Source organism: Tachypleus tridentatus, chromosome 1 (assembly GCF_004210375.1).
Source record: "Tachypleus tridentatus isolate NWPU-2018 chromosome 1, ASM421037v1, whole genome shotgun sequence".
Taxonomy (NCBI): domain Eukaryota; kingdom Metazoa; phylum Arthropoda; class Merostomata; order Xiphosura; family Limulidae; genus Tachypleus; species Tachypleus tridentatus.
In genome coordinates, this window is record NC_134825.1 from 147,021,600 (window position 1) to 147,042,697 (window position 21,098).

General features: G+C 32.6%; 1 protein-coding gene across 3 annotated transcripts in view; it reads right to left on the minus strand.

Annotated features, from left to right (window-relative positions):
* Positions 1–440: 440 nt before the first annotated feature.
* Positions 441–21,098, minus strand: part of LOC143226347 (locomotion-related protein Hikaru genki-like) — a 62,577-nt gene continuing 41,919 nt past the window's right edge. Inside the window, exons 6-9 of one of the 3 annotated variants that reach the window (XM_076457208.1) lie at positions 14,492–14,668; positions 10,381–10,557; positions 4,973–5,143; positions 441–1,038 (exon numbers count right to left, since the gene is read on the minus strand). In XM_076457208.1, the coding sequence (XP_076313323.1) occupies positions 821–1,038; positions 4,973–5,143; positions 10,381–10,557; positions 14,492–14,668 (743 nt within the window). In that variant the 3' untranslated portion in view covers positions 441–820. The remainder of the gene's footprint in view (positions 1,039–4,972; positions 5,144–10,380; positions 10,558–14,491; positions 14,669–21,098) is intronic. The other 2 variants (XM_076457199.1, XM_076457218.1) reach the window with 2 other exon arrangements.

The window sequence follows — 21,098 nt, forward strand, 5'->3', positions numbered from 1 at the left end:
TGGATAACTTTTGTTTTACGTATTTCTATGCAGTGTTTCAAAACATACTACTCATTTTGGGGAGTTTTGCACGAACAAACTAAGTGCCAAGACATTGCTTAAAGCTTGACATATTTATAAAATAAAACGATAAATAAATTCAACACTGCACGTGTAAAATCTCCCTTTCAAAAGGGTGCATTAATAACACTTTCATAAATACACATCTTCAGTGTTGTACCTGTCTTTAAATACAATAACAGATTAAAGTGTACATAAGTTATAGGTAAATTCTAGCTCTTCAATTGAAAACATATTTCCAGTTTTTCTAGTAACTAAGCTTCACTGAATTTTATAAAATCTGAAACAAAATTACAGAAGAGAAATGTTTTTAAACAAAAACATTTATTCATGAAATGATTATATTAAAGTAATTCAATACATTTCTGTTAAGATTTAATACAACAACAAATAAATTATACAATTTTAAAAGCTTTTATCAGCATCACAATCTCAACAGAGTCATGGAATTTTTAAAATACATTAACACCTATGGTTCACAAAATGATCGTGCTCTAGAATAAAAACCCTCCTCTCTCTCCCCTTAAAAATAAGCATCATGTGGATTATGGAATTTTCACAAAATGAAAAATTATATTATCTAGAATTTAATTTCATATAAACAAAAAAAAAAACATTACACAAAGTAGAGCATGAATGGTTCAAAGGTGATTAATATTACATACTGTTTGACAAATTTGTCTAACAACAACAGTTAACGGAGAAATAAACACCACATGTTTACTTTGTAGGGAAAGATTTCTTCAAAGGATGGAGCCAGCTAATATAAACTCTTAAGTAATTTATCCCTGTACGGCCTGCAGTGAGGTAGTGAACTAGACCAATGTCCTAATGAAGTACACTGGAGTTTTCTGGGGCCAAGACGACGAAATCCTTTGCTGCATCTCACAACTACGAATTCATCAACGTCGTATTGGAATTTAGTTGGCACCACACGTCCGTTAGAAGGTTGACCAGGAAATTCACAGGCTGGTCTGCCTGGATTGTATATAAAAAAAAAAGTGAAAAAAATGAAGAAAAAGTTTAATTAACACTACAGCATCCATAAATGTATAATTAAATCACTTCTAAATCAATTAAAAAAATTACAAAACTGTGTTAAGCATTAACACTACCAATATAAAGGCCCGGCATGGTCAATGGTTAAGGTACTCGATTCATAATCCGGGGGTCGCGGGTTTGATACCGCGTCGCACCAAATATGCTGTCCCTATCAGCTGTGAGGGCATCATAATGTTACGGTCAATCCAAGTATTTGTTCGTAAAAGAGTAACACAATAGTTGGCGGTGGGTAGTGATGACTAGCTGCCTTCATTCTAGTCTTAAATTAGGGACGGCTAGCGCAGATAGCCCTCGTGTAGCTTTACGCGAAATTTAAAACAAACTGATATAAAAATCTCGATACCTCTTTTTTTAGGCAAAACAAACCCCTCATAATCATATAATCGATGTAATGGAAATTACGAAACAACCAAGTTAAAACAAGGGTATCGTTGTTATCTCTTGAAGATATGTATTGACGAATCAAAAGTGTTTAGAGCTGGTAAAGATATGCAGTGACGAATCAAAAGTGTTAATAGTTGTTTTCTCCGTTTCACTGCATGTTTGTTCTCGAATTTCGCCGAAAGCTACACTAGAAGAAGGTGGTTTTGTGTTTAGTACCCGAAGTTGTTATTTTCTGGTGGATTTTGTAAAGTAGCATCAGTAGAAGATGCAGAAAGGTTAAAATTAACTATACTGATTTCTAGCTTTCAATTCGTTTATTTGTTAGGACATTTGCTAAAACTTTAATCTCTGTAGGAACGTAGGATATCATATGAATGAAAAAAAAGCTAAAAATATATGATTTAGTTAACTTTGAGAACAAAATATTTCTAATAACGGAATAATGTAATTTCTAGCTCATCGGTAAACATGGAGATTTATAACCACAAAATATGGGTTTCAATAGCCATTGTGGACTTAGTCAGACAGCTAATCGTTTAGTTTTGCGGTTAGAAACAAAATAAATTAGCTTTATCAACTGGTGCAAGTCATTCTACTGAAGCATTTAATATATGTTCCTTATGTAATTGTTACATAAATTATAGTGAAAAACGTTTAACGTTATGTTTTGTTTGATCATTTTACATAAGAGTATTTGTTAGTAACGCATTTAAAAATGATGGATGTATCCATGAATGATGTGTTATATCGACGGCGATATTAAGGATCTAAATTAGATCACGTATAAGATTGTTTTTTAACCGTTGTTGGAATATCGGGTAACTGAAATTTTCTCCTGCTACCTGGGATTCTGTATATTATATCCTATTTCTTAAAGTGTTGGGATTTTCTTAATCTGTGTTCTTCAGGTTTACAAATTTAGATACGTGACACAGCATACAATTTCTGAGCTGTATAAAAATTTGCTAAAAGAACTGCAACTAAGCATTTATTATAAAATTCGTATGCTCTTCTTAAACGACTGGTTCACTTAACGATTTTATTGGCCTTGGTATAAGAAAACAATTTTTAAAGAGTATATTACTGTAGAAATAAATAAATAAGTATTGGTAGCAAAGAAAAAATAATCCTACGTACAAAATATTTACATCAGAAGATTCCAAATATAACATTAGTTACTTTTACTTTATGGAAAACTCTAGTTGATAGTAAAACTCTTCGAACAAAAACATCGGGACAGTCCCTGTCCGTAAAAAAATGTATCGTTTACACATTTTGCTACATTGTCTACATATATCAAAAGGATATTGGTTTGTTTAAGTAATAATGAATGTTTGGATATTTATATGAAAGCTTCAATGCGAATAAAAACATGGTAAACGTAGCTTGTTTATTTCTCTTCTGATAGCTCTCTACGTATAAGCAAATTTATCTAACAAGTAAAAACTGTAATTCATTATTGGCCAATTATTGGCTCAACCCTCACATCTTAGATTTACTTTACAGGTAAGACTACTTGCTATTAAATCCTTCCATCTATTCTACCGTCGCGGCATTAAGTGCGTTAAGGCGTTTGACTCCTACTTCGAGGATCGCGGGTTCAAATCCCCGTCGTACCAAACATATTCGCCCTTTCAGCCTCTCAAAATAAATAAACAAACAAATATACCGTTGCAGAAAGCACAGACTACATTCTTTTTCAGTGATTTTGGTTTGTTTTGAATTTTGCGCAAAGCTACACGAGGGCTACCTGCGCTAGCCATACCTAATTTAACAGAGTAAGACGAGAGGGAAGGCAACTATTCATCACCACCCACCGCCAACTTTTGGGCTACTCTTTTACCAACGAATAATGGGATTGACCATTATATTATAATGCCCCCACGGCTGAAAGGGCGAGCATGTTTGGTGTGACAGAGATTTGAACCCGCGACCCTCAGATTATTTTTCAGAGAGACTTATAGTTGTAACAGTCAAAACATACTTCTATAACGAATTTTTACTAATCGATTTTACCTAAAACATTATAAATAACACATACTGCATAACACACAACAACTGTAGTATTACCAGTACGCCAATACCATATTTAAATATTATTAATATTTTCTATATGACCTCTGCATAAGCCAACTAGTGCATGCAATACAGGATTCTCTTTTACAGATTCAGTACAAGGTAAACATAACAGATACGAATCTTCTCATAAATTTTTATTAGGATTATTTAGTTTATAGTAGCGACAATGTACGAATCTCGAATTTATCCAGTGTTTATCAGAGCATCTGGGCCATCTGCTGTGTCCCTGATTTTTAGTGTTGTAAATCCGTAAGCTTACCGCTGTCCCACCAGAAGACTCCTGTATTATATGTAAATTGTACTTTGTGTAACAGTCTAAGAAACTTCACCACACTAAGACAGTGGTAAGTGTAATTAATGACTTATAACACCAGAATATGGAATTGATAGTTCAATGTAGCTTTGCTCTAAAACAAATAAACATATTATGGAACTTTTCTGTGCTTTCAGTCCCAGAGATAGCTGATGAAACAGCGAAATGTAAGAGGTCTCATGACACCAGGATGTTAAAAGCAAAACAAAAAACACAACACCTTTAGTTTTAATTAACTGTGTTTTCTCACCACTTTACACTCATGCTCTATGTTGCCTGAAATCTGTGTTTGTTACACGTAACTATCTGTTATTTTTGCCAGTTATAGGTAATTATTATAGTAATTAAATCATACAGATGGTATCTGAACTTGAACAATTGTTGAGGGTCTACAAAGAACGCTAACTACAAAACTAATCTTTTGATGCAAACTTATGATACAACCTGAAGTTCGTTTTCTTTTTATCATTTCTTCATTTGTTTATAGTTGGATATATTTGGTGATATATCCTTAGTGAATCACAAATAAGTTAAGTTTTATTTTTCCATTTACGAAAGCACTGTAATTAACTATTGTGTTTAGTGTTATCAGACTTATTTTGGATACTTATAACGAATTCGTTAGAATGCTTGCAATATAACACTATATTCACTAACTAAAATTTCATCTTGAAGGCTGTATACTATACTTTTTATTTTGTAACAAGCCTATATAAAACATTTACAATATTTTTAATATAACTCTTATTTTCACCTGATAGAAAATGTGGTTATTATTCATTTGTCTGTGAATTTTTACAATGCAATATTTATAACTTGAGTGGATCTGACAGGATTTTAATTTATATTTACTTAATATAAGATTACATGAGTGTCACATTTGATACAAATGAGCGGTTTGCGTAGCCTAATTTAAATACGTGCAAAACCACCTTTTTACAAACACTGTTAAACAGAGAGTTAGTTGTATTCGAAACAAGTATATAGAATAAAATGTTACAAACAGTCAAAACTATTGGTTTTATTTTAACGAAATTAATTCTAAAATCCAAACTAAAACAAAAATTAACTTACATAAGGGTGGGGGGTGCGACCACTGGCCATCATTGTTACACACAGTGAAAGAGCTTCCAATTAAAATAAACCCAATGTGGCACGTGTAGGTCACTATACTGCCCTGTAGATAGCGACCCTCGTCCAAAATTCGACCGTTCTTTGGTAGTACTGGTGGCTTGCATTTAATTACTAGGAATATACGAGAGTGAGAAAACGTAAATAACTAGCTTTTCACCATTTTAGGAAAATAATTATTGATATGTGTTAACAGGAAAATGAAACACCCGTTTAATATAACTAAATATATAAATTAAAATATATATATATATATATTCATTTTCATCCCAGTATTGTTACTTTTTCTAGCTGAAAGTTTTACCATTTTAATGTTGTCAGTATCAAGATACATGACAGAGATAAGTTTCTCTATTTTATACATATATATAATTTGTTATAACCAAAAACAAGCTGAAATAATAATAAAAATCGCTGCACAAATTGAAAGGATTCCAGGGTACAAGGTATAATGTAGGATATAAAATGTACTCAAGGTTTTAGAGGTAACTGCGGAAATAGGACACACATTGCGGTGGGGATACACCGTCTATTAGTCTTAACCTGGATTTTACGGTCTCACATAAAGAAATAAAATAAAGTAAGAGGATAACAACAGAAACAAATTGAATAATAAATACAAAATTAGAAATTAAAAGAGCGAGACGTAGGTGCTCAATCCCACAATGTTCCACACCTATTTTACCCTTTACTGCCTGAAGATAGTTGTGGGAAGATGACTGCTCTCCAAAGTAAAGAAGAAGAAGAAAATATAATTGAAAAATTAGGTACTGCCATTGGAGGTAAGTAAGTTAAATAAACTTACCTTTTGAAGTTAGCATTTCAGCCCATATTATGGTAGAAAGACACTAATTGGTAGCCTAGTAAACGAATTCTTGTATTTTTTGATATGTATTGTGGCTAAGTATTGTGGTTTCAATAACCCAGCCACCATCCATTAAGAAACTATCATGCCCTAAACAAACCTTTAGTAAGGTGCACATTCGCATGAGGTAGTGCCAAGTTGTTAAAATACGAGGTCTGTTCAAAAAATACGCGGACTGTTTGAATTGCGCGGCTCCAGTTGGTTCCAGGGAATCCGCTTGGTGTCGCTAGGTTTGCACAGATCAGCTGATTACGACGCCATTTCCCGATTGCAGATATCTTTATTTGTGTATGAGCTACGCGGTTTTAAGTGAAGTACGATTTTTTCGTTTGGCGAATTTCAGAATGAATGACCTGAAGGAGCAACGACTTGCTGTGAAATTTTGTGTTAAACTTGGAAAATCTGCGACTGAAACTTTTGCTATGCTTAACACGGCTTACGGTGATGTTGCTATGAAACGTACGGCATGTTTCAATGGCAAGAACGTTTTAAGGATGGTCGACAGTCCATTGAAGATTATGAGCGTCCTGGACGTCTTTCCACGTCAACTGACGACCAACACGTCGACAAAATCAACACCCTGGTGCGAGGAAATCAACGTCTGACTGTCAGGGAGCTTACTGAAGAGTGTGGGATATCAGTTGGATCTTGTTACGAGATTTTGACCGAAAAATTGAAGATGCACCGCGTTGCTGCGAAATTTGTGCCTCAGAACTCGTGAGTTTTTGGCCAAACACTCGATCACTGTTCTTCCCAACCCCCCCTACTCACCTGACCTTGCTCCTTGCGATTTTTTCTTGTTCCCCAAACTCAAAAGACCCTCGAAAGGATGAAGATTTGAGACGATTTTGAGATTAAGGCAAATGCGACGAAGGAGCTGGAGGACATTACAAAAGAAGCGTACCAGTACTGTTTCAACAAGTGGAAACACCTTTGGGATAAGTGTGTGCGTTGGGGAGGAGAGTACTTTAAAGGGGTCCCAGACCTGTAACTACTAAATAAAGTACATTTTGTTTTATGACGTCAGTCCGCGTATTTTTTGAACAGTCCTCGTACCTTATTCACAACTAAAAATAGTTATTAGAAATGTTTAGTAAAATTTCTTTAATTTTTATTTCTTTATATTTATTTAATGCATCCTTATATTTGTTACAGAATAATTTAATTTTATTTAAAGTTTTTTGTTAAATTCATGAACTATTAATTTTTATATCAGTATTTCAACATTACTGATAAAATATTGTAATTTATTACAAATTTTACAATATCTGAATAACTGCGAAGTTATAATGCTTATATTAAAAGAGGGCAAACCATGTATTGTGCTTATGTATAAGATATTGAAGTATTTTCAATAGTATTAAAGCATCATTTATTTCAGGATTATTTATACCAATTAAATCATCTATATATCTGTAAGTTAAGGCAAAAGTATCTGGTTTTGTGTAGTTTTCAATAAAATCTATTCTCATAAAAGTAAAGATATAAATTTGCTATATAAGTAAAATAATTAGCTCTCATTGGAACTTTAATTAGTTGTTTAAAAATCTGGTTATTGAAAAATAACTAATTATTGTAAATACAAAAAGTTATATATCTTTTATGTTTTTGGAGTTGAAAATGTAAATATTTTGATGAAAGAAAATATTTTGCCTTTTCAGTATATGGTTTACTCTCTTGTTAATAGTAATGTACCATAACCTTCTGTTATAAGCATGATAACTTCAGTATATGGTTTACCCTCTTTGTAAAAATAACCTTCTGTTATAAGCATGATAAAGTATATGGTTATATAGTACCATAACCTTCTGTTATAAGGATTCACCCTCTTGTTAATAGTAAAGTACCATAACCTTCTGTTATAAGCATGATAACTTCAGTATATGGTTTACCCTCTTGTTAATAGTAAATAGCATGATAACTTTGCAGTTATTCAGATATTGCGCTATCTGTAGATAAATTAGCTTTGTAATACATTGCAAATAGTGGGATTCATATTTTACCAGTAAAGTTGAAATACTGAAACAAAAATAATGGTAAATGGATTGAATAAAGAAAGTTTAAATAAAATTATTAAATTATTTTGTAACAAGTATAAGGATGTATTAAATAAATATAAAGACATAAAGATTTTTTAAAAAATACTAAACATTTCTAATAACTAATTTCGTTGTGAATAAGGTAATTTAACAACTTGGCACTACTTTATGCGGATGTATACCTTACTGCATATAAAGGTTTGTTTGGAGCATGATAATTACTTAATGGATGGTGGTTGGGAGTTATACTAGTTAATTTAGATAAGTGGATGGAATCCTTTATACTCGTATAATTTGTCTACTTGGCTGCCAATTAGAGGCTCTCTACCATAATGTGGGCTGGAATATTAACTTTAAGAGACAAGTTTATTTAACTTACTTACCCCCGATTGTAGTACCTTAATTTTCTTGTTTATATTTTTCTTTTTTTTTTTTTTTTACTTTACTTTGGAGAGCTGTCCCCTTCCTACAACTGTCTGTAGGTTGTAAAGGGTAATATATATATAGGACGTTGTGGGCTTGAGAACCAGATCTTGCTTTTCTAATTTTATATCTATTATTTAACTTTAATTTATATTCTTATTCCATTACTTCATTTTATTTCTTTATGTGAGACTGTCGAATGAAGGTTAAGACTGATAGGTCATGTATCCCCACCACAATATGAGTCCTGCTTCTGCAGTCACCTCTAAAACCTTGGGTACATTTTATATCCTACATTATACATTATACCCTGGAATCCTTTTAATTACTGCATCGTTTCTTTTTTTATTCTTGTTTCGGCTTGTTCTTGATTATAACACTAGTCAGAGTTTCGATTTGCTGTATTTAACACAGCACTTCGTTTTGATTTTGTTTTAATTTACTTACCTTTATTAGTATTAATATTCTTTAAAGTATATATATATATATATATGTATGTGTGCCAGTTTGATTTTTCTTCATACCAGTGGCACCATTTCTAGAAAATCTTGAGGGAGTGTGATAAAGATTATCCTAATATTTACAAAATACATGGACTGTTGATAACGTAGTACATTCCGGAGTTCATACATTAACTGTAATAAGTAGAGGTAGAATATTAAAATGAACAAAAGTGAAGCATAAACATTTCGACTTTGTATACACTGATATTAGTCATTTCCCATAAAAATAGCCTAATAATGATACGTTTTACAGTTCTCAAACAAAAAATTACAAAAAATCTTAGCTGGGAGGGCTATCCAATTGGCAATAATGCCTTATACATTACTAAAGCATATTTTTCTAAGCATTCCTCCTCAGGTATTTTTCAGTAGCTTGTAATATTTATAGGTGCAAAAGTTACTGCATTAATTACGTCTAAAAGAATTCTAGAAGCAGTATCATTAGTGATTAATTTACAACACATTAAGTTGTAGAATATTCTAGTGTTAACATCATGTGCAAACAAATATTTTTTAATAATTCTGGAAACATTATGAAAGAAAGAATAGAGCATTTTTATGAAAGGCAAAACATCAAATTATATTCTGGTTTATAACAACAAAAAATACAACCGTATGTTTAACCACTTTACGAAACAAGAAGTTGCTGCACACTTTCCTAAGAGTGTTGTTAAATCTCTTCCTCATTTAGTTTTCTCGATCAGTTTGGTTATGTGAATATTTTTAGAGATCAAATATCCTTAGAAAAGCGTCATTTATCAATATATTATTCAGTAATAAGATTGTTTTCATAAAATAATAAAAAGCGCAATTGTTTGAGTAACATCATAAAAATAATGAGAAAATTCCAAAGTTTTTTTGAAAGCAAGAAAAATCGATAACCAAACTTTTCATCTCATCTTGGTTTCATATCTCTGTTTTCAATATCTTAATATAAGACGTAACACAATTTACTATACTAATTATTATTAGTTAAGAATTCGGCTCTCCAAACACATTAGCTCTGAAAAATTGAAAAAAATGCAAACAACATATTTTCAATAATCTGTATTAATAGTAAAGCAGATGTCTAATGATGAAAAAATAATGTATAAGAACTTATATTCAAATAGTTAATAATAACGTCTAAGTTTTAAACTATACAAAGTTTCATTATAATAATTATGAATTGCTCATCTGTCAAGCAAAAACGGTTTGTATTCAATATGATTTAAACAGAAAGTATTTCTTTTATTTTAAGTGAACGATGTAATTTGTGTTTCGTTTGTTACTCGTCTGCATTGATTTTTTGACTAATGAAACACGTGAATAGATTAAAAATAAAAGCTATTAACTATGTTTTATACTTAAAGATTAATCTGAAGTAAGTCTGTGAAAAAATATCTCTACTTTGATTTATTTCAAGGTGTGTTTTCTCGTCTGTTTGAATGCTTTCAATATTTTCACTAATTTCAAACACTGTTACTTTAATTGAAACTTTTAGATAAAAAACACGATCCAACTACAATTACTTAAACTTACGCTCGCAAACTGGTGGAGATTCTGACCACGTTTCATTTCTTAGACAGGTTACAGTTGAGGGCCCAACTAATCGATAACCCGTAGGGCAGGAAAAGTTTACATTTGTGCCGTAGGAATGGTTGCGTGTACTCATAATGAGGTGAGGCGATTCAGTTACGATAACTGAGCACTGAATAACTGAAATGGAGACACACATTAACATTCATCATAAGTCCAGTTCTAATCATATGTTAAAATTTCATATTTAATTTTATCTGGCAATTTAAATGTTACTTATCAAACGGATCAAAATATTGTATATACATCATTAAATATATATTTGTTTACTGAGAAACTTAATTTGTCAAGACTTCCAAATAAATCTGAAAATGATGGTTTGAGGCAATACAATGTATTTCGAAATTTTAAAAAAGGTAAACTAAATGTAATAAATGTAATAATAAAAGAAACCAAAGCAAATCTGTAACCAAGACGATCTTCAAGTAAATATCTGGGCAAAAGGATTCTCAATTAAATATCTAGGCAAAATAATCCTCAACTAAACCTCTGGAGAAAATGATCCTCATGTAAATCTCTATACAAGATGATCTTTAAGTAAACCTCTAAGATTATTACTTAACAAGATTATTCTAAAGAAAATCTCTGAGAAAAACGAGCTTCAATTGAATTTCAAGACAAGACGATCCTCACGTAACTAAAGTAAATCTCTAGCAAGATTATCTTCAAGTAAGTCTCTGGGAAAAATGAACTTTAATTAAATATTTAGGTGAGATGGTCTTCATGAGGTAACTTCAGTATAGTTAGCGTAATTTGTATTCTTTGAAGTCTATAGAATGTGCCTGATTCAATATTAGATTTTAAATAAACAGTATGTCAGTAAGTGAGTTTTACTTTAACTATGTCATTCCTGTTGTTATCAATCCTGGAGAAATTTGTATCATAATTGGTAAAATGGTCTTGTTGAACATTACTTTACCCATCAGTTTATGAAGTAAGATGATAAAACAGCCCTATAAAAATAATATATTCGGTTTTTCGAAGTTAATGCGCATTAAAGTTTTAATATCTTCGTGATTCATTTCTATATATATATATACATATATTTCTCATACGAGAAATGTCTTGTATGACGATTGATAGGGATCTGACCAAAATGGATAACATCTCATAACAAGAATTCAAATTGAAATAAGTTTCATCTGGTCACGAAAATAAAGATGAGTTATTTGATTGATATCTGTGCTTTTTTCTTTATAAAAAATCTATACTACTGTTTTAATGTTTTTAAGATCCAACATGTTATCGTAACAGTAATGTTTTAACTTAAATTTAATCTACAAAAAACACGAGGTAAAGTAGATAAGATTAGATTTTATTCCAAGATTCATATATGTATACATAATGGGAAAATAGAGTAAAAGACTAAACTGTTGCAGATATGAACGTAAAAAAACCAAGGATTATAATTTAGAACAAAAAGGTATTTCGTAAAATACTAAAATATTGAATACAAGTCTAAAACGTTTAAAATTTCATTGTACAATTTACTGGTTAGGCCATTTGGAATACTGTGTTCAGTCTTGGGCTCCTTACTTAATGAATGCATTGAATTGTTGGAAAGGGTTACTAGAGTGACGCTTGGAATGGAAAAGTTGTCGTATTGAGAAGAGGCCGAAATTTTCAAATTATTTTCCCTTGAAAAAATGTTAGTTGGAATTTCACTGAGGTGTTTAAGATTGTAAAGAAAATTGATAGTGATGATGCATCATTTTTTTTCATACAAAACAGTGAGAATAGTAGAACTGGTGAACACAAGTATAAACTATGACAAGACAGGACTCATCTTCACTTAAGACAGTTTCATTTTTCTAAGGGGTGGTTGGTCTTGAAGAAGTAAATTTTAGTAAGTTTAAGAAAAAATTTGATAAGTATATGAATGATAATGGCTGGCTTTAAGGATTTTATAAACTTTTTATAATAGTTTAGAGGATGGTGCAGCCTAGATAGGCCAGCAGGCCCCATGTTGTTCCAAACTGTTATGTTAAAACAACTAACTGAAATCTCGATGTTTATATTTTCCATATCTCTTCATGTCAACTTGAACACCAAGCAAGCAACAATAACCCAAAAATAACTATTTAAAATAGACAATTTTTTCCATCCCAAAAACTTTAACATGAAAAGGGAAGAATAAACAGCAAGTGTGATAAGTTGATCAAATTATTGCTCAACCTCATGAAATTATTTTAAATTTGTTTTCTTACAACGGCAAAAAAAGTTAGAAAGAATAACTCTAGAGTGTGATTTCTCATTTTCTTTCAACGATGCAAAGCTAAACATAGACCAAGCGTCTGATGCTGTTGAATTAACAAAATATAATAACCATGTTTTGAACTTAATATTAGGATGTATAACCGGTGTATTATTTCGTAAAAACAGTACTGCTCGGATGTTCCTCACTGCTTCATTGAATAGGGATATAATAATTTATGAAATTGGACAAAACAAATCAAACTGGCGTATTGTATAGAGCAACTAAAGAGAAAAAAGCTGGAAAACCTTCTGGAAGATCAGAATATACACGAACGATTTAAATCTAATCCTTGTCATACGAATGTAGCTGGATTTTAACGTAACAACAGCTTACTACCATGTATCTGTGATCTACCCAAAACACATAAGAATACCTGTCCTCTTTGACCTATCACTTTTATAACATATTCACTATTTAAATGGTCAATGGAAAAATATTTATGTCACATATATAAACACAAATGTGTACTTTGCTAATAAAGTACAAATATTGACGTACTTGATGGTACAATAGTAATTTTTAACGTTTACGCACTACCTACTTGTATAAAAAATGATAAAGTACCTCAAACAAATATCACCTCAGTTACACCTAACACTTCCAGTTGCAATGATTACTTTTTTTGCCTCCGTAATTTAAAGCAGTATGTTATACTTTATGACAAAATTTCAAATATAAATATTAAATGACAATTGAGAGTGCATTATCTACAGTTCTACGTAATATCTTCATGGATTATACGTATATGATATGTTATCTGTTTGGCAAAATCACAGAAATATGTTCATAATCCATTTTTTAAAAACATAACTTTCTTCATAATATCTTAAAGTTTAAAATTGGATGGAAAATTAATAACTCTCTCCATTTTATGGATATAATTGTAAATAGAAGTGATACAGAACTTGTTATATCTACCACAAACAGACAATTCCTTTCAATAATGTACACATTTTTTTCATACGACCACAAAAACATCTGTTATAACGTCTATGTTTTTAATAGCCTACAGTATATTTTATTCACTGAACCAAGTCTACAAATTCAAAATATCACTTACAGTTTGAATGAATAACATTATCCAATGTAATTAATACATCGGAAATACTCATCTAAAAACTGAGAACAACTTTTCTAAAATAATAAATAAAATAGTGTAAAATAAAAAGAAACCACCATGCTTGAGCTACATCATGAACGTTTGAGCCCGTATATGGAATCCTCACTGAAAATGATTTTCTTGTCACTTACAAGTACTACAATACTATTAAAGATAGCAAAATCGTTTAGGAAGATAAAGTACAGGGCATATATAAATTATTTCATGTGAGTCGTGTGAAAACGTTTGTCTTAGTAAAACATGAATAAATTTAAACACAAGAATAACAGAACACGTAGAGGACATTGAAAACGGAAATATAAATAATGTAATATTTCTCCATATAAGAGACTATGATCAATGTGAGAACTCTAAGTCAGCAGAATGGTGTGTAATAAAAATTTCTTCTATGAAAGCTGTGTGGAATTGAATAGAAGAAACTAATGTGACTAAATTAGTTTCCTAATCATATTACTCATAGTGTATTTGAAAAGTATGATTTTTTTTTAGTTTAATTCAGTAACAAATTTGTACAATATTATGATTTTTTTACACTGTTATAGGTGGCTGAATAAAATGGTGCACAAAATTAGACCGATAGAAATACAAATAATTTACAGGCAGACTTATGGATATATAATCACGCAAATATAGTCAAATGTATCAACTACGTGGAAAAAGTTCTAAATGAAGTATACCTTCACAAATGGGCACTGCATGAGACCATCTTCCGACGGCTGTACAGGTTATTTCTTCTTCTCCTCGGAGTACATATCCTTCCACACAAGCGAATCTAGCTTTACTCTGAAGTCGGGTCCCTTCAATTGCCATTACACGCTTGTGGTCTATGGACGATATCGGTGGACAACTGACATCTGAGTAAACAGAGATTGATACGTATATATATGAAGTTTCAAAATCAAACACTTCTTTTCAAAAGACTTCTCAACTGCTATGCCATACGTCTCTGTATTAGAATTAATTCAAAGTTGACGTTTTCCAGTGTTTCTTGATGCATGCTTCTAAAATTAAAGCACTTATTATAGGCATAATAATAAATACCAACATGTATCATTAAAGTTTTGTTTATTAAGCACAAAGTTACGAAATGGGTTATCTGTCCTTTGCTCATTACAAGCATCGAAAACACGTTTCTAGAGCTATAAGTCTCTATAGTTAACGCTGAGCCAGTGAGAGGTGTAATTTTAAAGATATAATTCAAACCAATAAAATTTCTGGTACATCTTACTTTTTACAGTTTAGTTTCTAAACTATGAACCAACCACGAATAATCATGCCTGCAGTAGCATTTCGTAGGCTTAACCAGTAGTGCTTCAGATATAACATTTTAGTATACGCGGTAATAAGTTAAATTTCTTTGAAGAAAGCTTTAGAATAGATCACATATTTGTTATAACAGTATCATTGGATTTGTTTCCACAAGGAGTTTAGATGGCTAAAGGTATTTAGTTTGATTACAAACCTTTCTTCAGGAAACCTTACGCACTCATCTGGTGAAAGTTTCCTAGAAGATTATTTACTTATGTAATACTAAAACTTTAAATGTTGAAGTTATTATCGCAATACAAATCATTTAGTATTCAGATGTGTTTGTACATATGTACATCAAGTGTTCGTTTTTAAGGTGCTTCTGTTTTCTTTGTCAGATTTTTATATTTTCTGTTTGCACCTCATTTTCTCCTGAATTCAAATTCGTATTTTTATTTAGTGTATACTGGAATTGAACTTTTCCATCATTTTGTGTCTTTTGGTTTTTGTGCACTTGTTGAATGAAATCTTGTCCAGAATGTAGTGCTCATAAATCGTAATTTATAAATGTAGTGAAATTTCACAGTGTCGTTTATCATTTTCTACGCTTTTACTGCTTTTTTACGTTATATATTTCCTTGTTTTTTAGACACGTATTCCTCTGTTAGTACTTTAATAACATTGTTTCTCAGTCAGCATTTAAATACTATTGTTTTACAGTTAGTAACTTAAGTGACATATGACATCGGTTAAGTTTGTTTAGTTGTGAATTTCGCGCAAAGCTACACGAGGGCTATCTGTGCTAGCCGTCACTAATTTAGTGGTGTAATACTAGAGGGAAGGCAGCTAGTCATTACCACGCACCGCCAACTCTTGGGCTACTATTTTGCTAATAAATAGTGGGATTGACCGTCATTTATAACGCCCCCACGTTTGAGAGGGCGAGCATGTTTGGTGCGACGGGGATTCGAACCCGCGAACCTCAGATTACGAGTCGAATTAAACAGATAACACTAGGCTTAAAACCATACACATATCTAGTTTACAATATAATAAACATGGTAATACATGATAATTGATTTTTGTCATAATCCTCTAATGGTAATTTAAATGTATTTGAAACACAAGCTCATTTCATCCTGAATTAATTATTAAATCAATATTATTTGTATATGTTATGTTGCCATAGAAAAATAATCAAATGCAAATAAGAAATGTGTTTTTCACTTGTGAGCTGTCTTGTTCTGGAGGGATATTAAAATGTTTATGTAATAAAGTTGACATTCACATGATATGATATATAAATGTTTAAACATTAAGGGACAAAATTATATTTAAATGATGTAAAATAAGAGTTATCATGTATAATCATTAACGTAAAATATACTTATATGAAAACACCTGGTGACTTAGCGTTAAGTCTGAAGACTTATAGCACTAAAGAATCGGGTTTTGATATCCGTGGTGGGAACAGCACCGATAGCTCACTGTGTGGGTTTGTGCTGAAAAACAAAACAAACAAAGAAATAATTGAGAGACAATACCGTGTAAATTCCACAGACTAATTGATCACTTTCCAGGGTCTAAGTGCCGTACACAAATGTATTAGGACTTAACTAAGAAATTTTTATAATATTATACAAAGCGGGAAGTGAGTTAAAATAGTATTTTAACGCACGGGTATTACTTACCGGATCTTTTTGTCAATTTACTTTTTGCATCAGATTGAAATTTGTGGTGATTAAGTTTAGTGCAAATCAGTAGTTGTGTTGAAAAAGCAACAACTTGTATTGTAATTAAATGAATTTCAGTCATCTCGAAAGCTAAGCGCTAGATTCTTATATATTGTAATAATGGAGATCGGCTTTTCACATCCAACTTATTTTGCTCAGTAAACAAAGAGTTGCTATTTAACTTTGTAATCATATAGACTAAAAAATAAATCTTTAATGTATTTTGAAACCTTTTAAGGACTGCAATTTTCTTAAGCCTTACTGTAATAACCAAACTAACTGCTTCTTCAGTTCTCACGTGTTAAGTTTAAGTGGAATATTATTGATTTTCGTATTTTTGCTTTCAGGAAGGTTTTCATTATATCTAAAGCTTTGACGTAATGGTTTTATAATAACGAAAATCGAAAAGAACTCTAGAAACTTACGAGATTACCACCAAAAGTAAATTTAGTTACTAATCCTTCAACATTAATATATTTACTTTAAATTGTTGTTTGTTGAATTCCATGTAAAGCTTCTCGGGAGCTATCTGCGCTGGTTCTTCCTAAGTTAAAAGAGACAGACTAGAGAGTAGGCATCTAGTCAATATCACCAACCGCCAGCTCATGGGCCACTTAATCGAGCAATGGGATTTGATCGTCCCCTTAATAACGCATATATAGACCTAAAATTGGAGCACGGTTTTTTTGTGTGTATAATGGGCCACATGCCACGGAACCTTGGGTTCACGGTCCAGTACGTTAATTGTTGGCCCACGTCTGGCTGTTTTACTTTCAGAACAAAATAGAACAGTTTCCGTTTGGTTTCTCTCAGAAGTTTCTCATATAACGTAATTTTTTGTGGTCTTACACGTTTGGTTTGTTTATAACTTCGTGAATATAACTTTTTTTCGCTGTTAAATATTAATTATTATATTTTGTGATATAGCATGTTCTTGTTTCTTCCCATAGGAAGCAACTGTTATATTTGGTTCGCATTAGTCTATATTAAAAACCTACTGTGTTGCTACGGTGACTTTAATCACAAACCAACTAAGTTTTTCTTCATGGCACCAAGTTAGATCACAAAATCAAGTTTGTATTCGGTCTACATTTACCTCTGACAAAATCGTGTATTTTTCAAAACCGTGTACATTATTAAATTTTAATCATACTTCAGATCGCTATTATAATGTAGTATTAAAACAAGAAACGTTAAAGAACTATGTGTATATTCTACAGAATGTCTCAGGTCTCTCTATGTAATACACGGTTTGACATTCTTGCAAAGTCTAAAATTCACACAAGCTTTCCATACGAATGTGGCAAAGAAACAAGTTTATAAATATATATGAATGTTACGAACTTTAAAAATAAAGTGATAAATTTCAATACAGTCCTGAGTCATCATAGACTTCGTAAATGAAATACAGTCATCGTAATTAAAGTGCAGTGTTTGCGTTCACTCGCTGATAGGTTTTCAAATCACAAATTATCAAGTATAATGCTAAAAAAAATTAAAATACAATTTTAACCTCGGAAGAAAATGTGACAATGATACTAGTATTATAACTCAGAGACAACAATTAATATTTTTTATAATTTAGAAGCTCAATTAGCCTTCTTTTGTCTGGATTATGTTGTTGTTTTTGGAATTTCGCACAAAGCTACTCGAGGGCTATCTGTGCTAGCCGTCCCTAATTTAGCAGTGTAAGACTAGAGGGAAGACAGCTAGTCATCACCACCCACCGCCAACTCTTGGGCTACTCTTTTACCAACGAATAGTTGGATTGACCGTCACATTATAACGCCCCCACGGCTGGGAGGGCGAGCATGTTTGGCACGACTCGGGCGCGAACCCGCGACCCTCAGATTACGAAGCGCACGCCTTAACGCGCTAGGCCATGCCAGGCCCGTCTGGATTATGAACTTAACTTAAAAAAAATGTTGTGGTGGATGTATGAATACCAACACAGAAATGTATTTATAACATCACATATTATTTCAGTGTTTATTATTGTCTCGTTGAAAGCTTCGTGTGAGCTTTAAGGGCTTGTTATGTATGTACTTTAAACATGATGCACACTGTGAACGGTGGTAGAGATGGAAATAGTGGCAGTAGAGGTGCGTTCTGTTACTCGGTTTTAACGCCCAGCCCTTGATGTACTTCCATAGTGTTTCTCATGATTAATTAATAGAGAGTCATAAATCGCATAAGCGACTTACTGGCCGAAGCTCAAAGGTCATTGGTCAAATTAAAAAAAAACTAGTATAACTAAAAAAAACCTCTTCATACCAGCCTTATTCTGGTTACTGAAGTAGAAACTTCAGCTAAGTTTATGTAGAGTTCCAATAGCGATGACCATTTGTCATTGTATTCCTTAAAAGATGGTTCTAGTGCACTCTCTGAGACATATAACTTTTGTGTGTCCTTCTTCCACAGTTGTTTAGTGACAGAATGTATCTTCATACGCTAAAGAGTGATACTCAAAACACGACCCTAAGAACTTCCCGTTCCTGTGTGAAAGAATGGAAAAGGGTCAAACCCACACGAACATGGGATCGCCTGTCAAGTAAAAATTATGAATACAAAATGCGTAATTGGCTGTGCAATCCATATGAATGGATGATAGGTAGAATAGTTAAAAAACGACCAGAAGAAGAGAGACAGGGGAGACATGGCATGAGTATCATAGTGATAACAATCAGGTCCCATTGACGTATAGTAGCGGAGACATTATGAGTATCATAGTAATAACAATCAGGTCCCACTGACGTATAGTAGCGGAGACATGGTATGAGTCTCATAGTGAACACAATCAGGTCCCACTGACGTATAGTAGGGGAGACATGGCATGAGTCTCATAGTGAACACAATCAGGTCACACTGACGTACAGCAGGGGAGACATGGCATGAGTCTCATAGTGAACACAATCAGGTCCCACTGACGTATAGTAGCGGAGACATGGTATGAGTATCATAGTGATAACAATAAGGTCCCACTGACGTATAGTAGGGGAGACATGGCATGAGTATCATAGTGATAACAATAAGGTCCCACTGACGTATAGCAGGGGAGGCATGGTATGAGTCTCATAATGAACACAATCAGGTCCCACTGACGTATAGCCAAACCAGTGAAGAGCAAGTTTTAGTTCCCCAGTGTAAATTGACGATATAATTATAGTAATGGTCGGTTCGATAGGAAAAGGGCAACCTCCTGAAGTTCTGAAAAGATAAAAAGCTCTCTCTGAGAATATAGGTGTTTTCCTTTACATTATCAGCTTCCTGGTTATCGGAGAGCAAGATGAAAAAGAGATGGGAAGCACACTTCCCATTGACCTTCCGAATCTTAGTTGTAGAATATATGCTAGTGGGGAACTTAATCCAAGATTCCTTCTGGCATTGATATCTGACCTATGAAGTATGGACATAGATCTACTAGCAACCCACTTGCTTGAAAAGAATGGAATATCCGTGAAAGGTATCTCAGCCTGGTTTTGAGCTTTCAATAACCGCTGGCAGAGAGGAGATCACCATGGACGAAGATGCCATGGGAATCTGTCGAGGTTTGAGAAGTGGATAAATACGAACATCTTCTTGAAATATACGATAAATTACTGCTTCCATGCAATAATATCAAATTCTCAGAGAGTAGTGAAAGAGAACCAGTAAGCCTGCTCTAATTTCCACCATAGCTCTCTGATAGGATGGCACTGACTATATAATCTCTTTCAAAATTATGCTAACATGATTACTGCCCCGTGGAATCACTATATTCCCTACACGAAAAATGATAGAAAGTAGAGGGTAACAAATCAATAGCAGTAAATAGACTAAGTATATTAAAATAGCTAAAGAATCAATGCTGAAGAGAGAAAGTGTTCGATCCGAGAGCATACTTTCCACAGAACGACCTCTCCCATCAACATCAGCACCACCCCAAATGGAATTGTGTTCATTAAATTCTACCAAGATGCAAAAAGAAAAATGGCATCAAGGTTTGATTGATCGCAAGTTTCTACTGTAGAAAGGTAAAGAGAATAAAAGTGATGGTGTGATCTATGATAATACAGACAATTACAGCCTCCAACAGTGTATCGAGTGGCATAGACAAGTTGGGTATGCATCAGTCAACCATCATTGCTACACCTTCCTGAACTTATCATTTCTGCATAAATAAAACTGCTGATAGGTGACAGTATCAGCAGGTCTCAGGAATGCTTCCACTAAGGAAAGACACATGAAATCATAGGAACAGATCAAGGTTTTAATGTCATCCAAGTTAGAATTCCACTGTATCAATGTGGTCATTCTTATTCAG